This window comes from Sarcophilus harrisii, chromosome 4 (genome assembly GCF_902635505.1).
Source record: "Sarcophilus harrisii chromosome 4, mSarHar1.11, whole genome shotgun sequence".
Taxonomy (NCBI): domain Eukaryota; kingdom Metazoa; phylum Chordata; class Mammalia; order Dasyuromorphia; family Dasyuridae; genus Sarcophilus; species Sarcophilus harrisii.
This window is the reverse complement of record NC_045429.1, coordinates 148,798,653-148,817,282: the sequence shown is the minus strand read 5'-3', so window position 1 is coordinate 148,817,282 and position 18,630 is coordinate 148,798,653. Positions and strand designations below refer to the sequence as shown.

The 18,630-nt window shown below is 33.7% G+C and overlaps 1 protein-coding gene across 12 annotated transcripts in view; it reads left to right on the top strand.

Annotated features, from left to right (window-relative positions):
- UTRN (utrophin) overlaps positions 1–18,630 on the top strand; it is a 639,104-nt gene that overhangs the window by 473,499 nt on the left and 146,975 nt on the right. For all 12 annotated transcript variants that reach the window (XM_012549387.3, XM_023503254.2, XM_023503253.2 and 9 more), the window contains one exon: positions 15,958–16,087. In XM_012549387.3, coding sequence (XP_012404841.1) covers positions 15,958–16,087 — 130 coding nt within the window. The remainder of the gene's footprint in view (positions 1–15,957; positions 16,088–18,630) is intronic.

The window sequence follows — 18,630 nt, the reverse complement described above, 5'->3', positions numbered from 1 at the left end:
AGTCAAGAGGATGTCAAGGAAAATTAGGTGACAGAGAGAAAAGAGAAGCTTTCCAATATTTGAGCTGGGCAGCTACTACGAGTCTTGTTTCACAGAGAAGTCATATTATTTTATTTTCTAAAAAGCAATAAGGGAGTATTCCTAGATATTACTGTTTCTGGGCTGCAAAGATTCATAGCAGTGATTACTTAATAAGGGGCATGGAGGTTGGCTTATATAGGATAAGACTTTCTCCTGCAAGCCTTTTCTTTCATTTCTGAAATGTTATTCCTTTGGGTTGAAGACAAGTGGCCTCAGAACCACATTTTGACAAGAGTAGAATTAACTTTGTTTTAGGCCACTTCCCTAGGCTCATACCACTAGCTCATACCCACAGATATTGCTCTGTTGGGACATGGTCAGTCCATATTTTCCCTCTTCTGAAGGAGATGACTCAAAGGGAAAACAAAATATTCCTCTCTAGCCAGCACTCTTGATTCTCTAGACTTTGCCTACCATGCTTGCCATAGAAATTTCAATGAATCAGCTGTTGGAGGATCACAGCCTTGAAGTTTCCTCTGCCTTCATGACCTCTCCTAGATTTGCTGATTCCTCGCACTATGTCCATTTTAAGGAGTTATACCCAAGCCAGCCATATCTTATTTCCTTTCTAGCCTATACTCCTGACTTCCCAGAGTTTCCCACACTTCCAGGCTCAGTACCCCCACCCCCCACCCCCTCTCTCTCTTCATATTTTTCAGCTTTTTTTACTTTATTGTCCTTTCCCATTGTAATCTTTGAGGCAGATGCTGAATTTTTCCCCTTATATTGGCATTCTAAGCACTTAGCACTATTCTAGGCAGGAGGAAAGTATTTAATAAATGCTTGTTTTGACTAGATACACGTTAAACAAATTATTAAAATCTTAGACTTTGAATGCAGTGATTCTATGGTTCCATTCTCCTTTATTAAAATCCTAGCCATCCAACCATATAATTATTATTTTTTTTTAGTAACTGAGTTCAGATTATTTGACTCAAGTGACTAGACTAAATCAAATTGTCAGCCTTAGACCTGATGTTGATTTTTTATAAATAAATACCTGCTTGCCTCATCTTCTTCGATCCAATTTACTTAAAGTAATGTTTATAATATTTGAACTATGTGTTTCAGATACTTGTGAAGAAAATACTTTGTAAACCTTAAAGTGAAATGTAAAGTGATTATAAAATTATCAGGATTATGTAGTGATCAGCTCGTTAAATCTAAATTATTATTTTTTTTTATTTAATAGCCTTTTATTTACAGGATATATGCATGGGTAACTTTACGGCATTAACAATTGCCAAACCTCTTGTTCCAATTTTTCACCTCTTACCCCCCCACCCCCTCCCCCAGATGGCAGGATGACCAGTAGATGTTAAGTACATTAAAATATAAATTAGATACACAATAAGTATACATGACCAAAACGTTATTTTGCTGTACAAAAAGAATCAGACTCTGAAATATTGTACAATTAGCTTATGAAGGAAATCAAAAATGCAGGTGGGCATAAATATAGGGATTGGGAATTCAATGTAATGGTTTTTAGTCATCTCCCAGAGTTCTTTCTCTGGGCATAGCTGGTTCAGTTCATTACTGCTCCATTGGAAATGTAAATCTAAATTCTTAAATTAATGTTAATCTTGCAGCAAATTATATTTCTGTTTCTAAAAAAAAAAATTTGACACAAATCTTCTGTTTGGCTTTTAAAACTTGTCATAACCTCATCTCTTCCTGTGCTTTTTATTCCTCTTAAACTGTTTCCCCTCATTCTTACTCTGTGATCTAGTAACACTGACCACCTTGCTTTTCTTTACATATGATGCTCTTTGCTTCTGATTCCTTTCCCTTTTCACTGGCTCTCACCAATGGATAGAATGCTCTTCCTTTTTACAACTGATTCCAAATTTTCTGGCTTTCTTTGAGATTCCACTTAAATTACACTTCAGTTAGAAGCCTGTTCTAACTATTCTCTGCCTTTGCTTTGAAGTTATTTTCCATTTATTCTGTATATCTTTAATGTACTTCTCCTCCCCCCCTCTCCCCCCCCCTCCCCCCCATGTTGTCTCCTTCATTAAAATATAAGCTGCTTAGCGTCAGGGACTGTCCTTTTTATCTTCAATGCTTACTTAGCACAATGCTCATAGCATCATCACTTAATAAGTGATTAATTATTATTATTGATGATAAGGAGACACTAAATGATTAAATTAACAAAATTACATTTATTGCAATAGAGCACATTTTTCATAAAACATTTGGAAATAGCACTATTAAAAGCAGCTGCCTCTATTTACTTCATGTCCAGAAAAACTTTACTCATATGTCATCATCACAGAAGCAGTGCCCTGTAGTTGTAGTTAAGACCTATGCTCAAATACTATGCTTGTTTTTTAAACCAAGTAGCTGTGTAACAAATATTATTAGATGATTTATATTTTTTACATCTCCAGTACTTCATTGCTGAAATGAGAGAGTTGGACTACATGGATATTTCAGTTGTCCATTCTAATTCTCAAATCCTATTTAAGAACATGCACTCTTTGGAATTTTTGATAACCTCTAGGGTGGTTCAAAGAGGAATGTAGATGACTTGTTTAGAAGAGTTAGCTTAATTCAATAATACCAATGTTATATTATTTGTTGTTCATTTAAAATATTAAAACTTTGGCACATTTTACTGACATTTAGAGATACGGATTATGAAAACTTGTGCTTTATGTGCAAATGTCCATAATTATTATGGTAAGTATTTTGTTTTGAGACTTCTTTACAGTGGAGTCACTTTTAAGCATGTACCACAATTGGCTGCCTTAGGGAGAAATATCAGAGATCGGGTTTCAGTCAGATAATTAATTTCAGTTCCAATTTCTTATATTCAGAGACAATTTGCAGCTATAGAGATGGTGGTAATTTCTACATACTTGTTGTTCAATCCTTGCAACCTTGTATTCACATTTACTGCTTGTGACTCTCTAGGAGATAATCCCTATTGCTTTAATGTTACCACTTTATGTTACTTCTTATTTTTATTTTCATAGAGGCTGTGTGAATACTCATAGTTTGCACTTTGAGACCGTAGCTGGATAAAGATACTATTTTATATTTCTAGAAAGCTATTTAAGTACCTTTTCATAAGCTTTTCTCTGTGAATCTAGATGGGGATTTATTATTTTTGTTTTTTAATCTTCTAATATTGAAACAATTTATTCTTTATATAGAAAATTTCTATTAAATGTCTTTTGTAGTTTCATTATATTTGATATGTGACTGTGGGTCTTCAGAGGTTGTGCTTATGCTCCAGTAGGTCCTATGTAACTAATTTAGTTTGTCTCAAAACAGATTTATAAATTCTTTTCTGCAAATAGAGTACTATATTAGGCTTTGAGTGAGGTGGAAAGTTCAGAGGATGAGGTAGAAAGTTCAGAGAAGATAGTTTCTACCCTCATGAAACTAACAATCTAATAAGGGGTTATTATCATTATAGATAGTTAATATATAGTAAGTGCAATAGAGAAGCACAAAACAAAAAGCTATATGAGTTTTGAAAGGGAATACTATTATCATTATAGATAGTTAATATATAGTAAGTGCAGTAGAGAAGCACAAAACAAAAAGCTATATGAGTTTTGAAAGGGAATACTATTGTTGGGGACATTTTTAAAAAGGCTTTTTTTAGGAAGTGATACTTGAAAGATGCTTGCATAATTGACAGATTAAGATGAAGAAAGAGGACATTCTGGATAAATGGAATACGGTCATAAAGGAAGGAAAATACAGTCATATATAAGGCGGGAAAAGAGTTGTTTCCAATTTGGCCACAAGGTGCATGAAGGGTATATCAAATAATACATCCTGCAAAGGGGAGGGCGGTTAAAAATTGTGAAGAGCCGTGAATATTGGGCAAAAACATTTGAAATCTCCTCAGTAGATATTATACAGACTTAAGATTTTTGAGTAAATGAATATTCTGATCAGGGCTAGGCAGAAGGAAATGCATCTGGCATTCTGCCATTTAAAAATCATAATAAAGAAAATGGAATAGTCATGAACATTGATATCAGATGTATAGAAATGAATAGATCCTTGTGGGTTTTGTATTGATTTGGAAAACCTCAAGTTAACATTATCTCTTTTTATTGTAATTATTATTTTTGATAAACATTTCTCATTTGAATTTTAATCTGGTTCAGCTCCACTGAAAAGTTTTGGTAGAAGACTGCCAGTTTGATACTTTTGGTCTTCAGGATCTTTTATGCTAGAGTTTTGGCGTAAAGGATGGAAAAAAGAGAGAGAAAAGGAAGAGACTTTGTAGAGATGAAATCAACAGGTCATGAGTCCTGGTTATGAGAAATGAAGGAAAGGAAAAATAAGATTAGAATTTTGAGCTTTGGAAACAAAATGAGAAATGGTATCTTTGGGGGAGGGGGCCATACTTTTTTCAGAATTTGTGCCAGAAGAAGGAGCTAGGCTTATTAGCTTTTAATAATATTGAACATCTAGAGTTACAGGCAGAAATAGCTTATTAGCAGTCAGAAATATGGTTCTGGAACTTAGAAGAGATATCAAGAGTGGAAATACATATGTAAGAGCCATCTACCTGTGACAGTTAAGCTAAAACAGTAAAGGAGATTGCCAGGGGCTCAGAGAGGGAGATAAAAGGCAAAAGGATCTAGAACAGTATATGGGGAGGAAACAGCTACCTTATGGGTCAAGGAGGCTATGGAGTGGTATTTAGAGAAAGACCATTTTCCCCTTGATAAATAGTCAAAGGATATGAACAGGTGGTTTTTAGATGAAGAAATTAAAACCATCTATAGTCATATAAGAAAATGCTCTAAATCACTCTTGAAGAAAATGCAAATTAAAACAATTTTCACGTACTACCTTTCAGATTGCCTAAGATGACAGGAAAAAGTAATGATAAATATTGCAATGAATGACAGGAAAAGGTAATGATAAATGTTGGAGGGGATGTGGGGAAACTAAGACACTAATGCATAGTTGGTGGAGTTGTGAACTGATCTACCCATTCTGGAGAGCAATTTGAAACTATACTCAAAGGGCTATAAAACTATGTATACCCTTTATTCAACAGGCCACTATTGGATCTATATCCCAAAGAGATCATAAAAAAGGGGAAAGGACCACATGTGTAAAAATGTTTATAGTAGTTTTTTAATGACAAAGAATTAGAAAATGAGTAAATGTCCAGGAACTGGGGAATGGCTGAATAAGTTATGGTATATGAATGTAGTAAAATATTATTGTTCTGTAATAAATGAAGATCAGATTGGTTATAGAAAAACCTTCAAAGATTTACATGAACTGACAATGAAACAAGCAGAACTAGGAAAACATTATACGTAGCAATAGCAAGATTATGCAGTGATCAATTATGATAGACTTGATTCTTCTCAGCAGGTCAGTGATCCAAGGCAATCCTAATAAACTTTGGATGGAAAACACCATGTACATTCAGAGAACTTTTGAGACTAATGTAAATTAATACATATTATGTTTACTTCTTTTCTTCTGTTTTTTTTTCCCTTGTTTTTTCCCCTTTGTTTTGATGTTTCTGCCCTAACAGGATTCATGTAGAAATATGTAAAAAATGAATGTACATATATAGACAAAAAAAGGTCAGTTTACATGTAACTGGGAAGTATTATAAAAGAAAGAAAGAAAGAAAGAAATTGTTAGACAATTATAATTTATTTCTGCCTGTCAGGAACACCTACTATTCCAAGAATATTTAAATACTCTGTGTCCTCCAAAGTTCATCTTTGGCTTTCAAGAGGGTCACTGACTTCATTTTATTTATTATTTGCTAGGTATGATTAATAAATTGGTCATTAATTACTCAGGGGGAAAAAAAGGAAAAGAACCAGAGGATGTTATACCTGTAAAGATAAAGAAGAGAATAATATTCAGTAGGAGGCAGTACCAGATGATACAGAGAAGACAGGGAGAGTGAGAACTGAAAACAGGCTCTTAGATTTAATAAGTGCTATAGCTAATATTTCTATAGCACTTTAATGCTTGAAAAATAATTTACAAATATTATCTCATTTAAACCTTGTAACAACCTTGGGAGATTGGTGCTATTATTGTCATCATCCTCATTTTTGGAATAGAATAACTAAGACATAGGTTGCAACTTGCCTGGAGTTAATAAAACTAGTGTTTGAGGTCAAACTTGAGCTAAAATGACTCTAGGTTCAGTTCTTTATCTACTGTGCCACCTATCCTTGGTGACTATAGAAATTTATCATATACATTGGTGCAGAAAGTATTTAAGCCAAACTGCTAATCTTATTTACTCAAATATTATACATACAAAAGGTTTCTATAATTTTATACTTGGAAGTAGTCTTTTGCTTTTGATTAAAGTCACTGTCAAATAGAATCATTGAATCTTAGAGGTAGAAAGAAACTCAGAGGTCATTATACAATCAAAAGTGGAAAGTAAAAGAAACTCAGAAGTCAATCTAGTCCAACCCAAATCTTAACAGAAATCTTTTCTATAACATCCTGTCATAGGGTTATATAACCTCTACCCTTCAGTGAAGGCTATGACCACCACTTAACAGAACAATTAATGTTCACTTTTAGGCAATAACAGTTTATCCTTTTATTTTGAGCCAAGATTTACCTTACAAATGGACCCATTGCTGACAGTTGTTCTTAGGAGAGTAAGTTTGATGCCTTTCAGGTGAAAGGCATCACTTCCTAATTTATAAAATTATAATAATAATATGTTGAGGTCCTCAACAATAATAACCTTCATATCTTCTTTGTGTATGGTATGGTGAGGATTGATTGAGACCATATTTTAAAAAGAGTTTGGAAGCCTTAAAGCAATATGTAAATGCCAGTGGTTTATTCCTTAGACTTCTTTTTTATTGTTCTATCAACACCTTTATTAATTTCTCGAATAAAGTTATTGCTTATGTTTTTTAGCATAGCTTCTCATAATTACGGTGCTGAAGTTTGGTAAAATAATACCCTAGATATCACTTTGCATTATTGTACATATCATGGGGAACATGGTTTTTGAGAACTCATGTATTAGAGAAATCTATAACAAAGGAGCACTTTAGCAGCATCTAACTTTTGAATATATATTCATATTAATATTTAAATGTATTTGTCTAATGTGCTGTACATTCAAAATAGCGCAGATAAAATGTGGAAGCCTTATATTATGAGAATCTGAGTCGGAGAAAGAGAAAAATGAAACTGCATCTCTAGTATCCTGGGTTCTGAAATATTTTCTGCTTCTATCCTGAATACTAGAGATATAGTCCTACTTTTCAGACTTTGTCCATGTCTGCCTCATCTTCTTGCTTTACTTCTTATTCTTGTCCTCTGATCTTACTTCCCGACAGACGCGAGAGAGAGAGAGATATTAATTGACTAGTTTAATTGCCCCCTCCCCCAAACAAAAAGGAACATTCATCTAGAACCCAAAGAACCCATATAGACATTTACTTTTTTTAAAAATAGCAAGAGAATGAAAGGGGTAAGATTCTAGAAATCTCTACCTAAAGGAGTGTAGCATGGGAGGGGAAAAGGTGCAGTAAAGGTGGGAAAAGGACAAACCTCTCCTGAATGGAACTTGGGAACTTGCTAGACTATGAAGTTAAGATAATCTTTTATCTACAAAGTTCCCAACTGCATATGCAGCCTGTTTTGACTCCCAAAAATATAGAGGAAATCCAGTTTGGGGTTCAAAAAACAAATTATGTCTGCTGGGGATGGGTGCTGTTTAGTCCTTGACACATTAGGGACTGCATTCTCTGGATCTAGTGTTTCTGTAAAATATGATGAAGTACCCAGGCGAAAGAGAGGCAGAATGGGGTACAGATGGCGATTTTTCTGTACCCTCAAGGGTGCAAGCTGCCTCTTCCACTTTTGAAGTCCCTGGGGTACCAGTACTGGGGTTAGAACGAGTATGAGGGGGGAGCGCAGGCGCAGGAGAGGTCACAGGCGCAGGGAAGGCCGCAGGCTCAGGGGGTCACAAGGTCCCTTGCGTGAACCTGTGAGACAGTACTAGCAACCAAAGTTGTCAGGGGCACCCCATCTGACCAAACAAGGATATATGGAACCTGATCCGCCCTTCCAGGCTCACTAAAAACTTTCTGTTTTACTTTGTCAATTAATTGTGGATTAAAGGTTCCTTCCGGTGGCCAGCCAATTCCCAGACTAGGCCATTCAGACTGACAATACTCAATTAGACCCCTTTTGTTAACCTTATAACCATAATCATTAGCATTTTTCTGAAATTCTTTAAAATTCTTCAAAAAATATTTCAGGGGCCCTTCCTCTTGGCAAGCTTTTGATTTAGAATTTCCCATTTCAATAGACACCAAAATACACATACACAAACAAAAAGACAGTTAACACACAATCCTGGACACAGACAAAACAGTTTCAGAGACAACCAGCCAGGGCACTCCGACAGTGTCCTGTGGAGGCTGGTAGGTGTTACTATTGCTGCGTCCAGCATAAGCACCTACAATCCTTGAGGGCTCACCCAGAAATAAACCAGTTCCCAGAATGCTCAGAGCCAATTGAGTCAAATTTATGTCTCCTCGCCGGTCTGCAAAGGCGGATTACCGAGGTCTGAGACCGAATAATGTCCCTAGTTGGCCATCCTCTAGAGCCGGTAATCCCCTTTGCCTGCCAGGGAAAGGGACTGGCTGTAGAAACAGAGCCAAAGGCTATCTCACTGGGGTTTCCAAATGATATACCCAAGTGAGAGAAAAACAGGGCAGCCAAAATAATGAAGTTTTAAGAGTGTTTATTGCTAGCTAGCGACTGAACCCCAACGCTGATGGGAGGGGTCAGCAATGAGTGGCCTCAGGGCAATATATTTATAGAAAAGAAGAGAGAGACATCAAAAATGTTTCTTGATACATTTCTCATAATAAAGGAATTTCTATTCTAAACAGAAGGCAAAAAAGTTATCACTCTAAGAGGTTCATTCCCAGACAGTAACAGCAGTATTTCTTTAAGCTTATCAGATGTCAAGGTCCCAGGTACATCTGGTTTGCTAAAAATACCATCTGCAGCAGGGAGTTAGAACTAGTAATAAACTTGTATCTACAAAGATTCAAGATTGTTTCTCACGGTCCCATTTTGGGGTGCTTTTCCACTTCACTGGCAACTCAAAAAGACAAATTCAGGGGACCCTTTAGGGATTGTCAACATTTAAGTGATTGAAATTATAATTTTAAATGCTATATATGTATTACCTATTGTTGTTAAAATATTTGGCATGAATTATCCCTAAACAGACCATTAAGCTATAAAGGTCCTGTCCTTAGCTTTTAATTTTTAAGAGTTTAGTCTTATACCTTTATCTTATGTGCCAAAAGAAAATGAGCTCTGACAAAACATAACTTTTGAAGGATAAGCCCCAATTAGTAACATCTATATAGTTAGATCTTGTCTGTTATCTCCATTGTTGCTTTTCATTTCTTTCATTATTTTTCATCCTGTGTCATGTCAAAAAAGAAGGAAGGAAGGAGGAAGAGAGGGAGGGAGAGAAAAGAAAAGAGATTTCTTAGGCTCTGAAGGATATATAAGTCATCCCAAATTTGGACACATTCTAGTAGAGCTTGAGGATGGAAGAACTTTGGATTCTTGTTAGTTAAGGTTGTGTAAGCTCCAACTGGTAGGTCCTACTTGACTGAAGGTTTGAGGTCTGAGGATCAGGTTTCCTGAGTTGAGATACTTTCATTGGCCTCATGGTAATGATTTTTTTTTTTTTTTTTTTGAGGAGTCCTAGAGGAGCTGTATTCTATTTCTGGAAAGGGGGCACCCACACCAATGAAGTCATATAACTTTAATACACACACCCAGAGCTGAAAGAAAATTTAGAAATCATCTCATCTAAATTTCCTCTCGTTTTATAGATGAGGAAACTGAGAGTCTTAGAAGTACAAGAGACGGTGTTGCATGAATTTTAAGAATTAAGTAGCTTCTTCAAAGTCAGATTAATTTGGACACTGCAGCACTGGACATATATAGAGTGTGTGTGTGTGTGTATGTATGTGTTTCTATGCATATGAACATGCACAGGCTCAAAAAAGAGATAAGCAGTGAGTGAGGATTTAGAGAAAGACAAATAGAGATGGAGAAAAAAATGTTATTACATGTAAACATTACAAGAAATTACAAATCTCAGTTTAAAAAAATTTCTCCCTAGTGAAAACATTAATCTTTGGAAACTTCTGTTTTTAGTTCAGGATAGCTCCTTTAATCATTCATAGGTAGAATATGTGTGTTATAATTCTTTCACTAAATCCTTAACTTATGATCTTTCTGCGATCCTATTATTTCATTGTGTCACCAGTAAAAAAACTTAGCCTGTACATTTTTAAAATACATTATTCTTATATATGACCACATATTCCTTTTTCCTATTCTTCTTAAACTCAAGGATATGTTTTTTATAAACAAGATCTCATTGGGAAGATGTTGGGACCTATTTCTCTCCATTTACCTTTCTCATTGCTCTATTGATACTTCAATACATGTTCTTTGAGTCTCATCTATATAGCATCATCAGAATTATGTTATTGTTGAAAAAAAAAAAAAAAGGTTTTTCTTTTGTGCCTATCATTTGACCCGGTAATATCACCAATAGATCTGTACCCCAAAGATATTTTTAAGAAAAGGAGAAGGACTTCTGGGAGCAGAACCAAGATGGCAGAGATGACACATGTTTCTCTCTGACCTTCTATACAACTCTTATACTAATTATGAAACCCAGCTTCTGAATTAGCTCTGGACCAGCAGAAACCACAAATATTGGGAGCTCAGCAAATTATCAGCAGAATATAATTTCGAAGATCGCCAGAAAAGGTCTGTTTCAATTGGAAACGGGAGGGAGGCAGCCTAACACAAACAGCTGACCACAAACACCAGCACAGATAGCTCAGAGTCTCAGGGCGGTGCAAACTCAATGTGGCAGAGAATCTACAGGGAGGAACCTACAGGAATCTACAGCAGTGTTGGCCACTCTGCCCTGGTTGTAAGCAAGTAGATCAGCCGAGATGTTATAAAACATCCAACACAAACACAAAAGATCGATAGTGAATCTCATGGGACCTGGCCATGCCCACCCAGCACCAGGAGTGAATCAATACTGACAAGTACAGTTGTAGCTGTTTAAAAAACCTCCCCAACCTAAAGGCAGACCTTAACTTTAAAAAACAAAAGAGCAAAAAAGTAAAGAGGACTCTAATGATAGACAACTTTTATGGTGAAAGAGAAGAGCAGATTGTTTCCAGATGAAGCCCCAAAAGGCAAGATAGCCTGTTCCACATCGCACAAGTTTCTCTTAGAAGAAATTAAAAAAGATCTTTCTTAAAAGAGAGCTAGAAGAAAAATGGGGAAAGGAAATGAAAAATTTGCAAGAGGGTTTGGAAAAGGTAACACAGAAACTATCTGAAGAAAATTCGCTACAAAGTAGACCTAGTGAAATGGAAAAGGCATATAACTCATTAAAAAAATAGATTTGATAAAATGAAAAAAGAAAGCAACTCCCAGAAAAACAGAATTTGTGAAACAGAAAAAAAAAATAACTCCTTAAAAAAACAGAATTTGTAAATGGAAAAAAAATCCATAAAACAAAACAACTCATTTAAAAATTCAATTGGACAAATACAAAAAGAAGTTAAAAAAATCAAATGAAGAAAATAATTCACTAAAATTCAGAACTCAACAAATGGTAATTAATGACTCAATGAGACAAGAATCAGTCAAGCAAAACCAAAAAAAATGAAAAAATAGAAAAAGTGTATAATACCAAATTGGGAAAACAACCAACCTGGAAAATAGATCTAGGAAAGACAATCTAAGGATTATTGAACTCCTTGAAATACATGATGAAAAAAAGAGCCTAGACACTATTTTTCAGGAAATCATTAAAGAGAACTGTCCAGATATCATAGAAACAGAAGGTAAAATGACCATTAAAAGAATTTACCAAACAGCTCTTGAAAGAAACCCCCAAAATTAAAACCCCATGGAATAGTGTGGCTAAATTTGAGAACTTAAATGGACCAAGGAAAAAATATTACAAGTAGCCAGAAAGAAACAATTGTTTTTTCTCAGTTTTTCTTTTTCTTCTTTCTTGATCTGATATCTTTCTCTCTCCCCACCCCTTTTTCTTTCCTCCTCTCCCTAATATGGAAATATTTCCTATGATTACACCTATATAACATATCAGATTGTTTACTATCTCAGGGAAGGAGGAAAGAAGAGCGAGAGAAGGATAAAATTCAGAACTCAAAATCTGCATTTTGTTTTTCTTGTTAATTGGGAAAAATAAAACATATAAATATACACATACTCCAAAAAAAATTACAAAGCTAATAAATTTCTGAGACCAAAGTATAACATTGATTTCTTGGGAGGGGAGAAGGGAGAATAAAAGAAAAGATGGATTTTTGAATCCAACATACAGTTTGCCATCATTGAAATTACTGAAGCTTCCACATGCTATTTCTTCCTATTCAGGTTTGGGTCCATCTGCAATGCCTATTTAAGATTGATATGCTACTCCTGGGCTAATTCCGTTAGCTACCCAACCAACTGTATATCATAATCTGGGCCAATGTATTTTCTCTGTCCACCTCTTTTTTCTTGTGTCAGTTTCTTGGCTCATTTCTTCTCAGTGATTGGAGATATCATAGAGGTAGACTACCAGAGGATATTGAAGGGTTTGATGCAATAATGATAATGTTTGCTCACATTCTAATGAAAAGAGTTAAGAATGTGGAAACTATCTTTCCTCAGATCAACACCAATATTTCATGAGACTGTCAGTTTCCTGAGGACCCTTAAACTTTATTTCTCTTCCAGTTAACATAGTGCTTCCCATTGGGAAAAATAAAGTGTTGCTGTAAAATAACTAAGTTTGTACTTTTGATGGGTAGAAGTAATATTTGGTTTGTGCCTTGTATATCAGCATTATATAGGAATGTACCATAATCAGAATTAGGTAATTCATCCCTTGTTCTGTTTTAGAAGAAGCTGTGATCCTCTCCTTGTTCACAGTGGTCTGACCTTTTAAGCAGTGATCTTTTCATTAGACATAACTTATAACCCTTGAATTACTTTAGTAACATTTGTCAGTCATCAGAAGAAAACCTTTTTACATTTCATTCATTGTATTCCTTCTGAATTGAAGGCCAAGGAGACACATCTAATCTAAATATTTCATAAATGATGCTCTATTTGAATTTGCCATTTTTATCTTTCTCATACTTTCTTAAGGCAGTCATGTAGTGAACTGACTCCTACAATAAATAACAATAGGGCAACAATTGCATTCATATAGCTGTTAGAATGAGAAAAGATCCATATTGATTTCATAATATCATTTAATTTTACAATTGGAGGCATTTCTCTTGCTTCTTAGAATTCATTGGGTAAGCTGTATATTCTTGCTATATTGACATTAAAGATTTCTACTCATTTCCCTGGAACTACTTGATTTTACTTGGCTCAAATAATATTATTATATAAAAGTTTAGTCTTTGAACTTTCTAAAACTACTATATTTTACTTGATCAGGATTATATACACAGTTATATGTCCATAATAACTATCTGATCCTTGAAATATAGAATACAAAAATTTTCCCGTACTTAAGACTGGATTTTAAACTATATTTCTTAGACAAATAGTAATGTTCCTTTTTCTCCATCATGGTTAAATAATAGTTCATTTTTCTTTTTTTTTTTTTTTTTTTTAACTACTAGGATACTTATTTAGGAGTTTTGCTATTTGTTTTGTTGCACTAAACATTAGGTTGTAAGCTCTTCAATTGATCCATAAACATTTGTTAATACCTACCATATGCTTGGCTCTGTGCTGTCTCTTTGAGAAAAGGGACTGTCTTTTGTCAGTCTTTTTATTTCTACTACTTAATACTTTCACCAGTTTTTATTGACTGACAATCAAATCTTGTTGTTATTTGGGGTAAGGAAAACATGATTCAAAAAAGATATATTAATTCTATTTCACATGTATAAGCAGTATCATATTGCTTGCTTGCTCAAGGGATGAGAGAGTAATAAAAAGGAGAGAGATTTGGTGCTCAAATTTTTTTAAAATGTGAAAAACATTTTATGTGTAATTGGGAAATATTCAGTGAAATAAATATTTTTAAAGGTTCCATTAATCTAGACAGTTATATTTTTCAAATAATTTTTTCATCAATGAAACCCATCTTCTCTGCATCTTATCATTGCTCCCTTTTGCTCCTCATTCCACCCTGTTTTAAAAAGAGAAACCAAAAAAACCCTCTGTTAACAAGCATATATGATCAAACACTACAAATTCCTCAACAGGCCATATCCCTGTCTCCCATCTCCCAAAATACCCCCGAATACCTCTCTAGAAGTGGGTATCATGTTGCATCATGAATCTTCTAGAATCATAGTGGTTGTTCATTGGGTACTCCAAATTTCTAAGTTTTTCAAAGATGTCAAACTTTATTTTTTAACCAATGTCTTTTTCTCTCATCTTTCATTAAATTTCTTTCCAGAGATAATAAAATATGCCAAAAAATGGAATTCTTAATATTTTGCTGGTTGGTTTTTTTTTTTTTTTTTTTAGGGCCCCACCAGCTAAACAGTCAAATGATCAAAAAGCCAAGAGAATAAGGGACTTAAAGAATCTGCTTGTAGGAATTAAGTCTCAAAGTGATCATGAGTAAGATATAAAGACATTAAATGCTGTTGTCTAAAACATTTAAATTTCAGAAAGAATCTACTATAGATTTTCATTTGCTATGCAAAGAATCTAAAATGTCTCTCAAATAAAAAATATATTGCAATAGTATATGAGGAAAGACAATATAGTAAAAGAAAAAATTCAACTTTAAAAAGAAGGTGGTTAAAAATTTACAAGTGATCCTTTAGGATCTTTTTCAGCCTTTTTCTTTCACAAAGAAATATTTTATGCATTACTAGAAGTGTATGAAACTTTTGAAGCAGGCAGAAAAACCTTAAAAACGTTTTCCACTTAATTGATGAAAACATTTTTATTCAGATTTCTTGCTATGGTCATTAGATAGAGCTTTTAAAATTATATGCAGATAAAGATGTGGGCTTAGTAGCTAGTTTGGCCTGTGATAGTTTAGGGTCTTAATTGGGAACCATTTTTATAGAAGTGGGAGGAGAAGAAATGGAGGGGTGTTAAAGTTTAACCCTACTTTAAAGAACAAAAGTGTTAAAGACTGTGTTGAAAGTCATAAATTTGCATTAAAAAAGCCTGGCAAGAGAAAAATTGCATTTGCCTCAATGTGAGATGGAATATATTTTAAAATAATTGGAGTCTCTCTCTCTCTTTAAACATATTCTCTTTAGTTTTTGTATAGTTTAATTTGTTTCTACCTCTTAATTTTTTCTTTTTTTTCCTTTTACTTAATGTATATATATAAAATACTTCTGGAGATTTCATTACCATTTGTGAAATTGCTTTCTTCTGTTCCATTGGATGTAATTTTTTTTTTTTTTGTCATTCTGCATAACCCTAAAAATGTGTATTGAAATATGCTATTATATTTTTACAATCTCACAGTTAGAAATGAAGAATCTAAAAGTACATTTTTTTTTAAATTCATGTACAATACAATCATTTCTATTAGGTGAATATTTTAAACATATCATTTTTTTTATGTTTTCACATTTACATCCTATAGGAATCTTTTTTTTAACCCAAGTTAATTTTTCTGTCATTTCTCTAATTTGTAAAATTTACATTTTCACTTATAAACTGAATTAAATTTTGTCTATTAGTCATTCTCTCAGCAGGTATGAGCAGAGGTGGTAGAAATGAAGAGTATGCTTCATTTTCTTCTGTACACAACATTAAGTTCTAACAAGATTCTTGTTTTACTTTGCAAAGGCATTGAGACGTGAATTGAAAGAGAAAGAATATTCTATATTGAATGCCGTAGACCAAGCTCGAGTCTTCCTTGCTGACCAACCAATTGAGGCCCCTGAAGAACCAAGACATAACCTGCAATCTAAAATAGGTGAGTTGTAATTTTTAAAAAATGCTTTCTCCCAAAAAATATATTGGAAATGAATAAAATTAGTAAAATAAAATATAGTAATTGAGTTCCTAAAATATTTCCTTTTATATATTTTTTGAAACTGGTTTTTAATCTGATATTAATCATTCGTAAAAAAATAATTTAAATAAAAAAATACATGATTAAATAGAAAGAGAAGAGATCTTATTTGAGCCTTGAGGAATGGACAAGATTTCTATAAAGAGATGAGAAGAAAGGATCTTCCAGATAAGAACATTATTAAGGTGTGGTACAAATAGATAGAATGTTAGAATTAGGGTTAGGAAGACCTGAATTTGTGGCCGTCCTCAGATACTCATGTGGCCCTAGGTATACACTTTTTCTCTGTCTCAGTTTCTTCATATTTAAAATAGGGATGATGAAATTGTTTGTTGTTTTGTGTATCAAATGAGGTAACACATGTCACGTGGCTTGCCATTTTGAAGGATATGTAAATGGGATGATGATGATTTTGATATTTGTCAAGCAACAGGAAACTGGTCTGATTAAGAGAGTTCAAGATAACTATAAGACATTGGACTAGATATGTAGGTCTGAAAGTTAGTTGCATAAAAATGGTAGTCAAGTCTTTATAGCTTATGAGGTCATCAAAAAAGTATGTAAAGGAAAAAGAAGGCCCATGAGGGTACACTTATATATAGAGGGTGTTAAGTGTGTGATGAAGCCAGCATAATAGATGTAGTATAGGTCTACTTAAGTGTCTCATTATGCCCATAAACTCAATACATCAAAAATTGAACTAAACTTTCCAGTTGTCTAAAATGTGGCATCACCATTATGCAAGTCACTCATTGGAATCACCAACTTGCTCTAAATATGTGTCATATTTTCTTGTCTCTGTAATTTTGTTCATAATATTTTCTTTGCCTGAATTGCCTTATCACTCTCCATCCCTCATTTCCAACTATTGAAACCCTTACCTATTCCCCCAAAGTCCATATTAAATTTCAGCTTCTTCATGAAGTCTTACCTAATCTTTCTACGTGGAAATTATTTTATTTTTGCTTTCATACATATGCCACATTCTGTTCTATCGATGTATGATTTTCTGGGATTAGATTATAAACTTGCAGACACAGTCCCTGTTTTATTCATCTTTTTGCCACACCTAATCTTAGGCGCTTAATGAATGCTTGTCTAGTAAATGAACAATTGAATGAAAAAGTAAAAAAAATATATAGCTCAGCAGGCATAATCATTATGATGATGTTTTACATAATTCAGCATTGGAACATATTTCTCAGTACTAGATACCCTAATATTTCAAGAATTTTAATAGATGTGATTCTTTTTCTTTAGTGCTTTTGTGAATAGCTCTCAAACACTTCTTGTCACAGAGTACAGTTGGACCTATTTTCATTTGCTCTTTTATTTATTGTTCTTCATTTCTTTGAAAGGTAAGGAGTAGCAACAAAATAGATACCTTGCTTTTTGATGATCTTTTCTGTATTGAAAGTACAAATTTCAATGTGTGATAAGTTTATATACCATCATGACAATTGATGACCTTTTTAAGTTACATTCTGAAATGAAGGCTTTTTGAGATTTTAGTTATCATATGGAATTTAGAAAATAATCATCTGCTTTCAAACCACAAGGTGTTTTGCTTTGAACTGCTTTGCAATGAATTGCTCTTGTGAAAGGAAAATTACAGTGAATGAAAAGTACAGTAAAGTAAAAATCTCTTTTCTTTCCCATGAGTTCTACTTACAGACCAACAATATGTCCTTCTTGAAATTAAAAAAAAAAAATCCCTTGTTGACATAATGTAATAATCTTATTTACAACTTGCATAAAAACTAAAATAAGTTTTCAGAGAGCCAATTAATTGAGTGAAACTTTCCAAAACATTTTTTGGTTATTTTTATAAGTCTTACAGTATAGGTCTGTTTAAATAAGTAGATCAGCAGCTTTGATGAGCAATTACTTGATAGCAAAGGTTAGTTTAATGGACCTATCACTTTAAATTAATTGTTCACCATCTGTTGTGTCTTCTAATTAGTATAACAACTCCAGCTCCATAAATCACATTTGTCTCATAAAAAAAGATGGCAGTAATTTACATGTATGTTTCTTATTGTAGTCAACATCTGGTATGCTACTTCCTGATTCAGGCATAAAGAATAAAAGAATAATGTGCTCCCTTAATGGGAAGCCATGAACTCCTAAATAATTTTATTTTCCTTCTGCACAAAGCCTGAACTCTAAGAATTTTACGCTTATTTTTAAGTGCTCTTTAGGTGGAGTTTTAAATTCTTCTTTTCACTTCAAGTCCTCCTTTAGTTATCTCACACAATATAAATCATAAAACTGACCAATGTGTAAGAATAATCTACTTTGGGTAGAGGTCAAATGAATGTTCCTATTTGAGTAAACACATTTTCCCTAAGATTCAGAGATTTGGGCTAAGAAGAAAGAAACAAATTTGATGATCAGATGATCAAAAGGGTGCCCTAGCAACGGTAAGAGAAGTTCCCCAAACA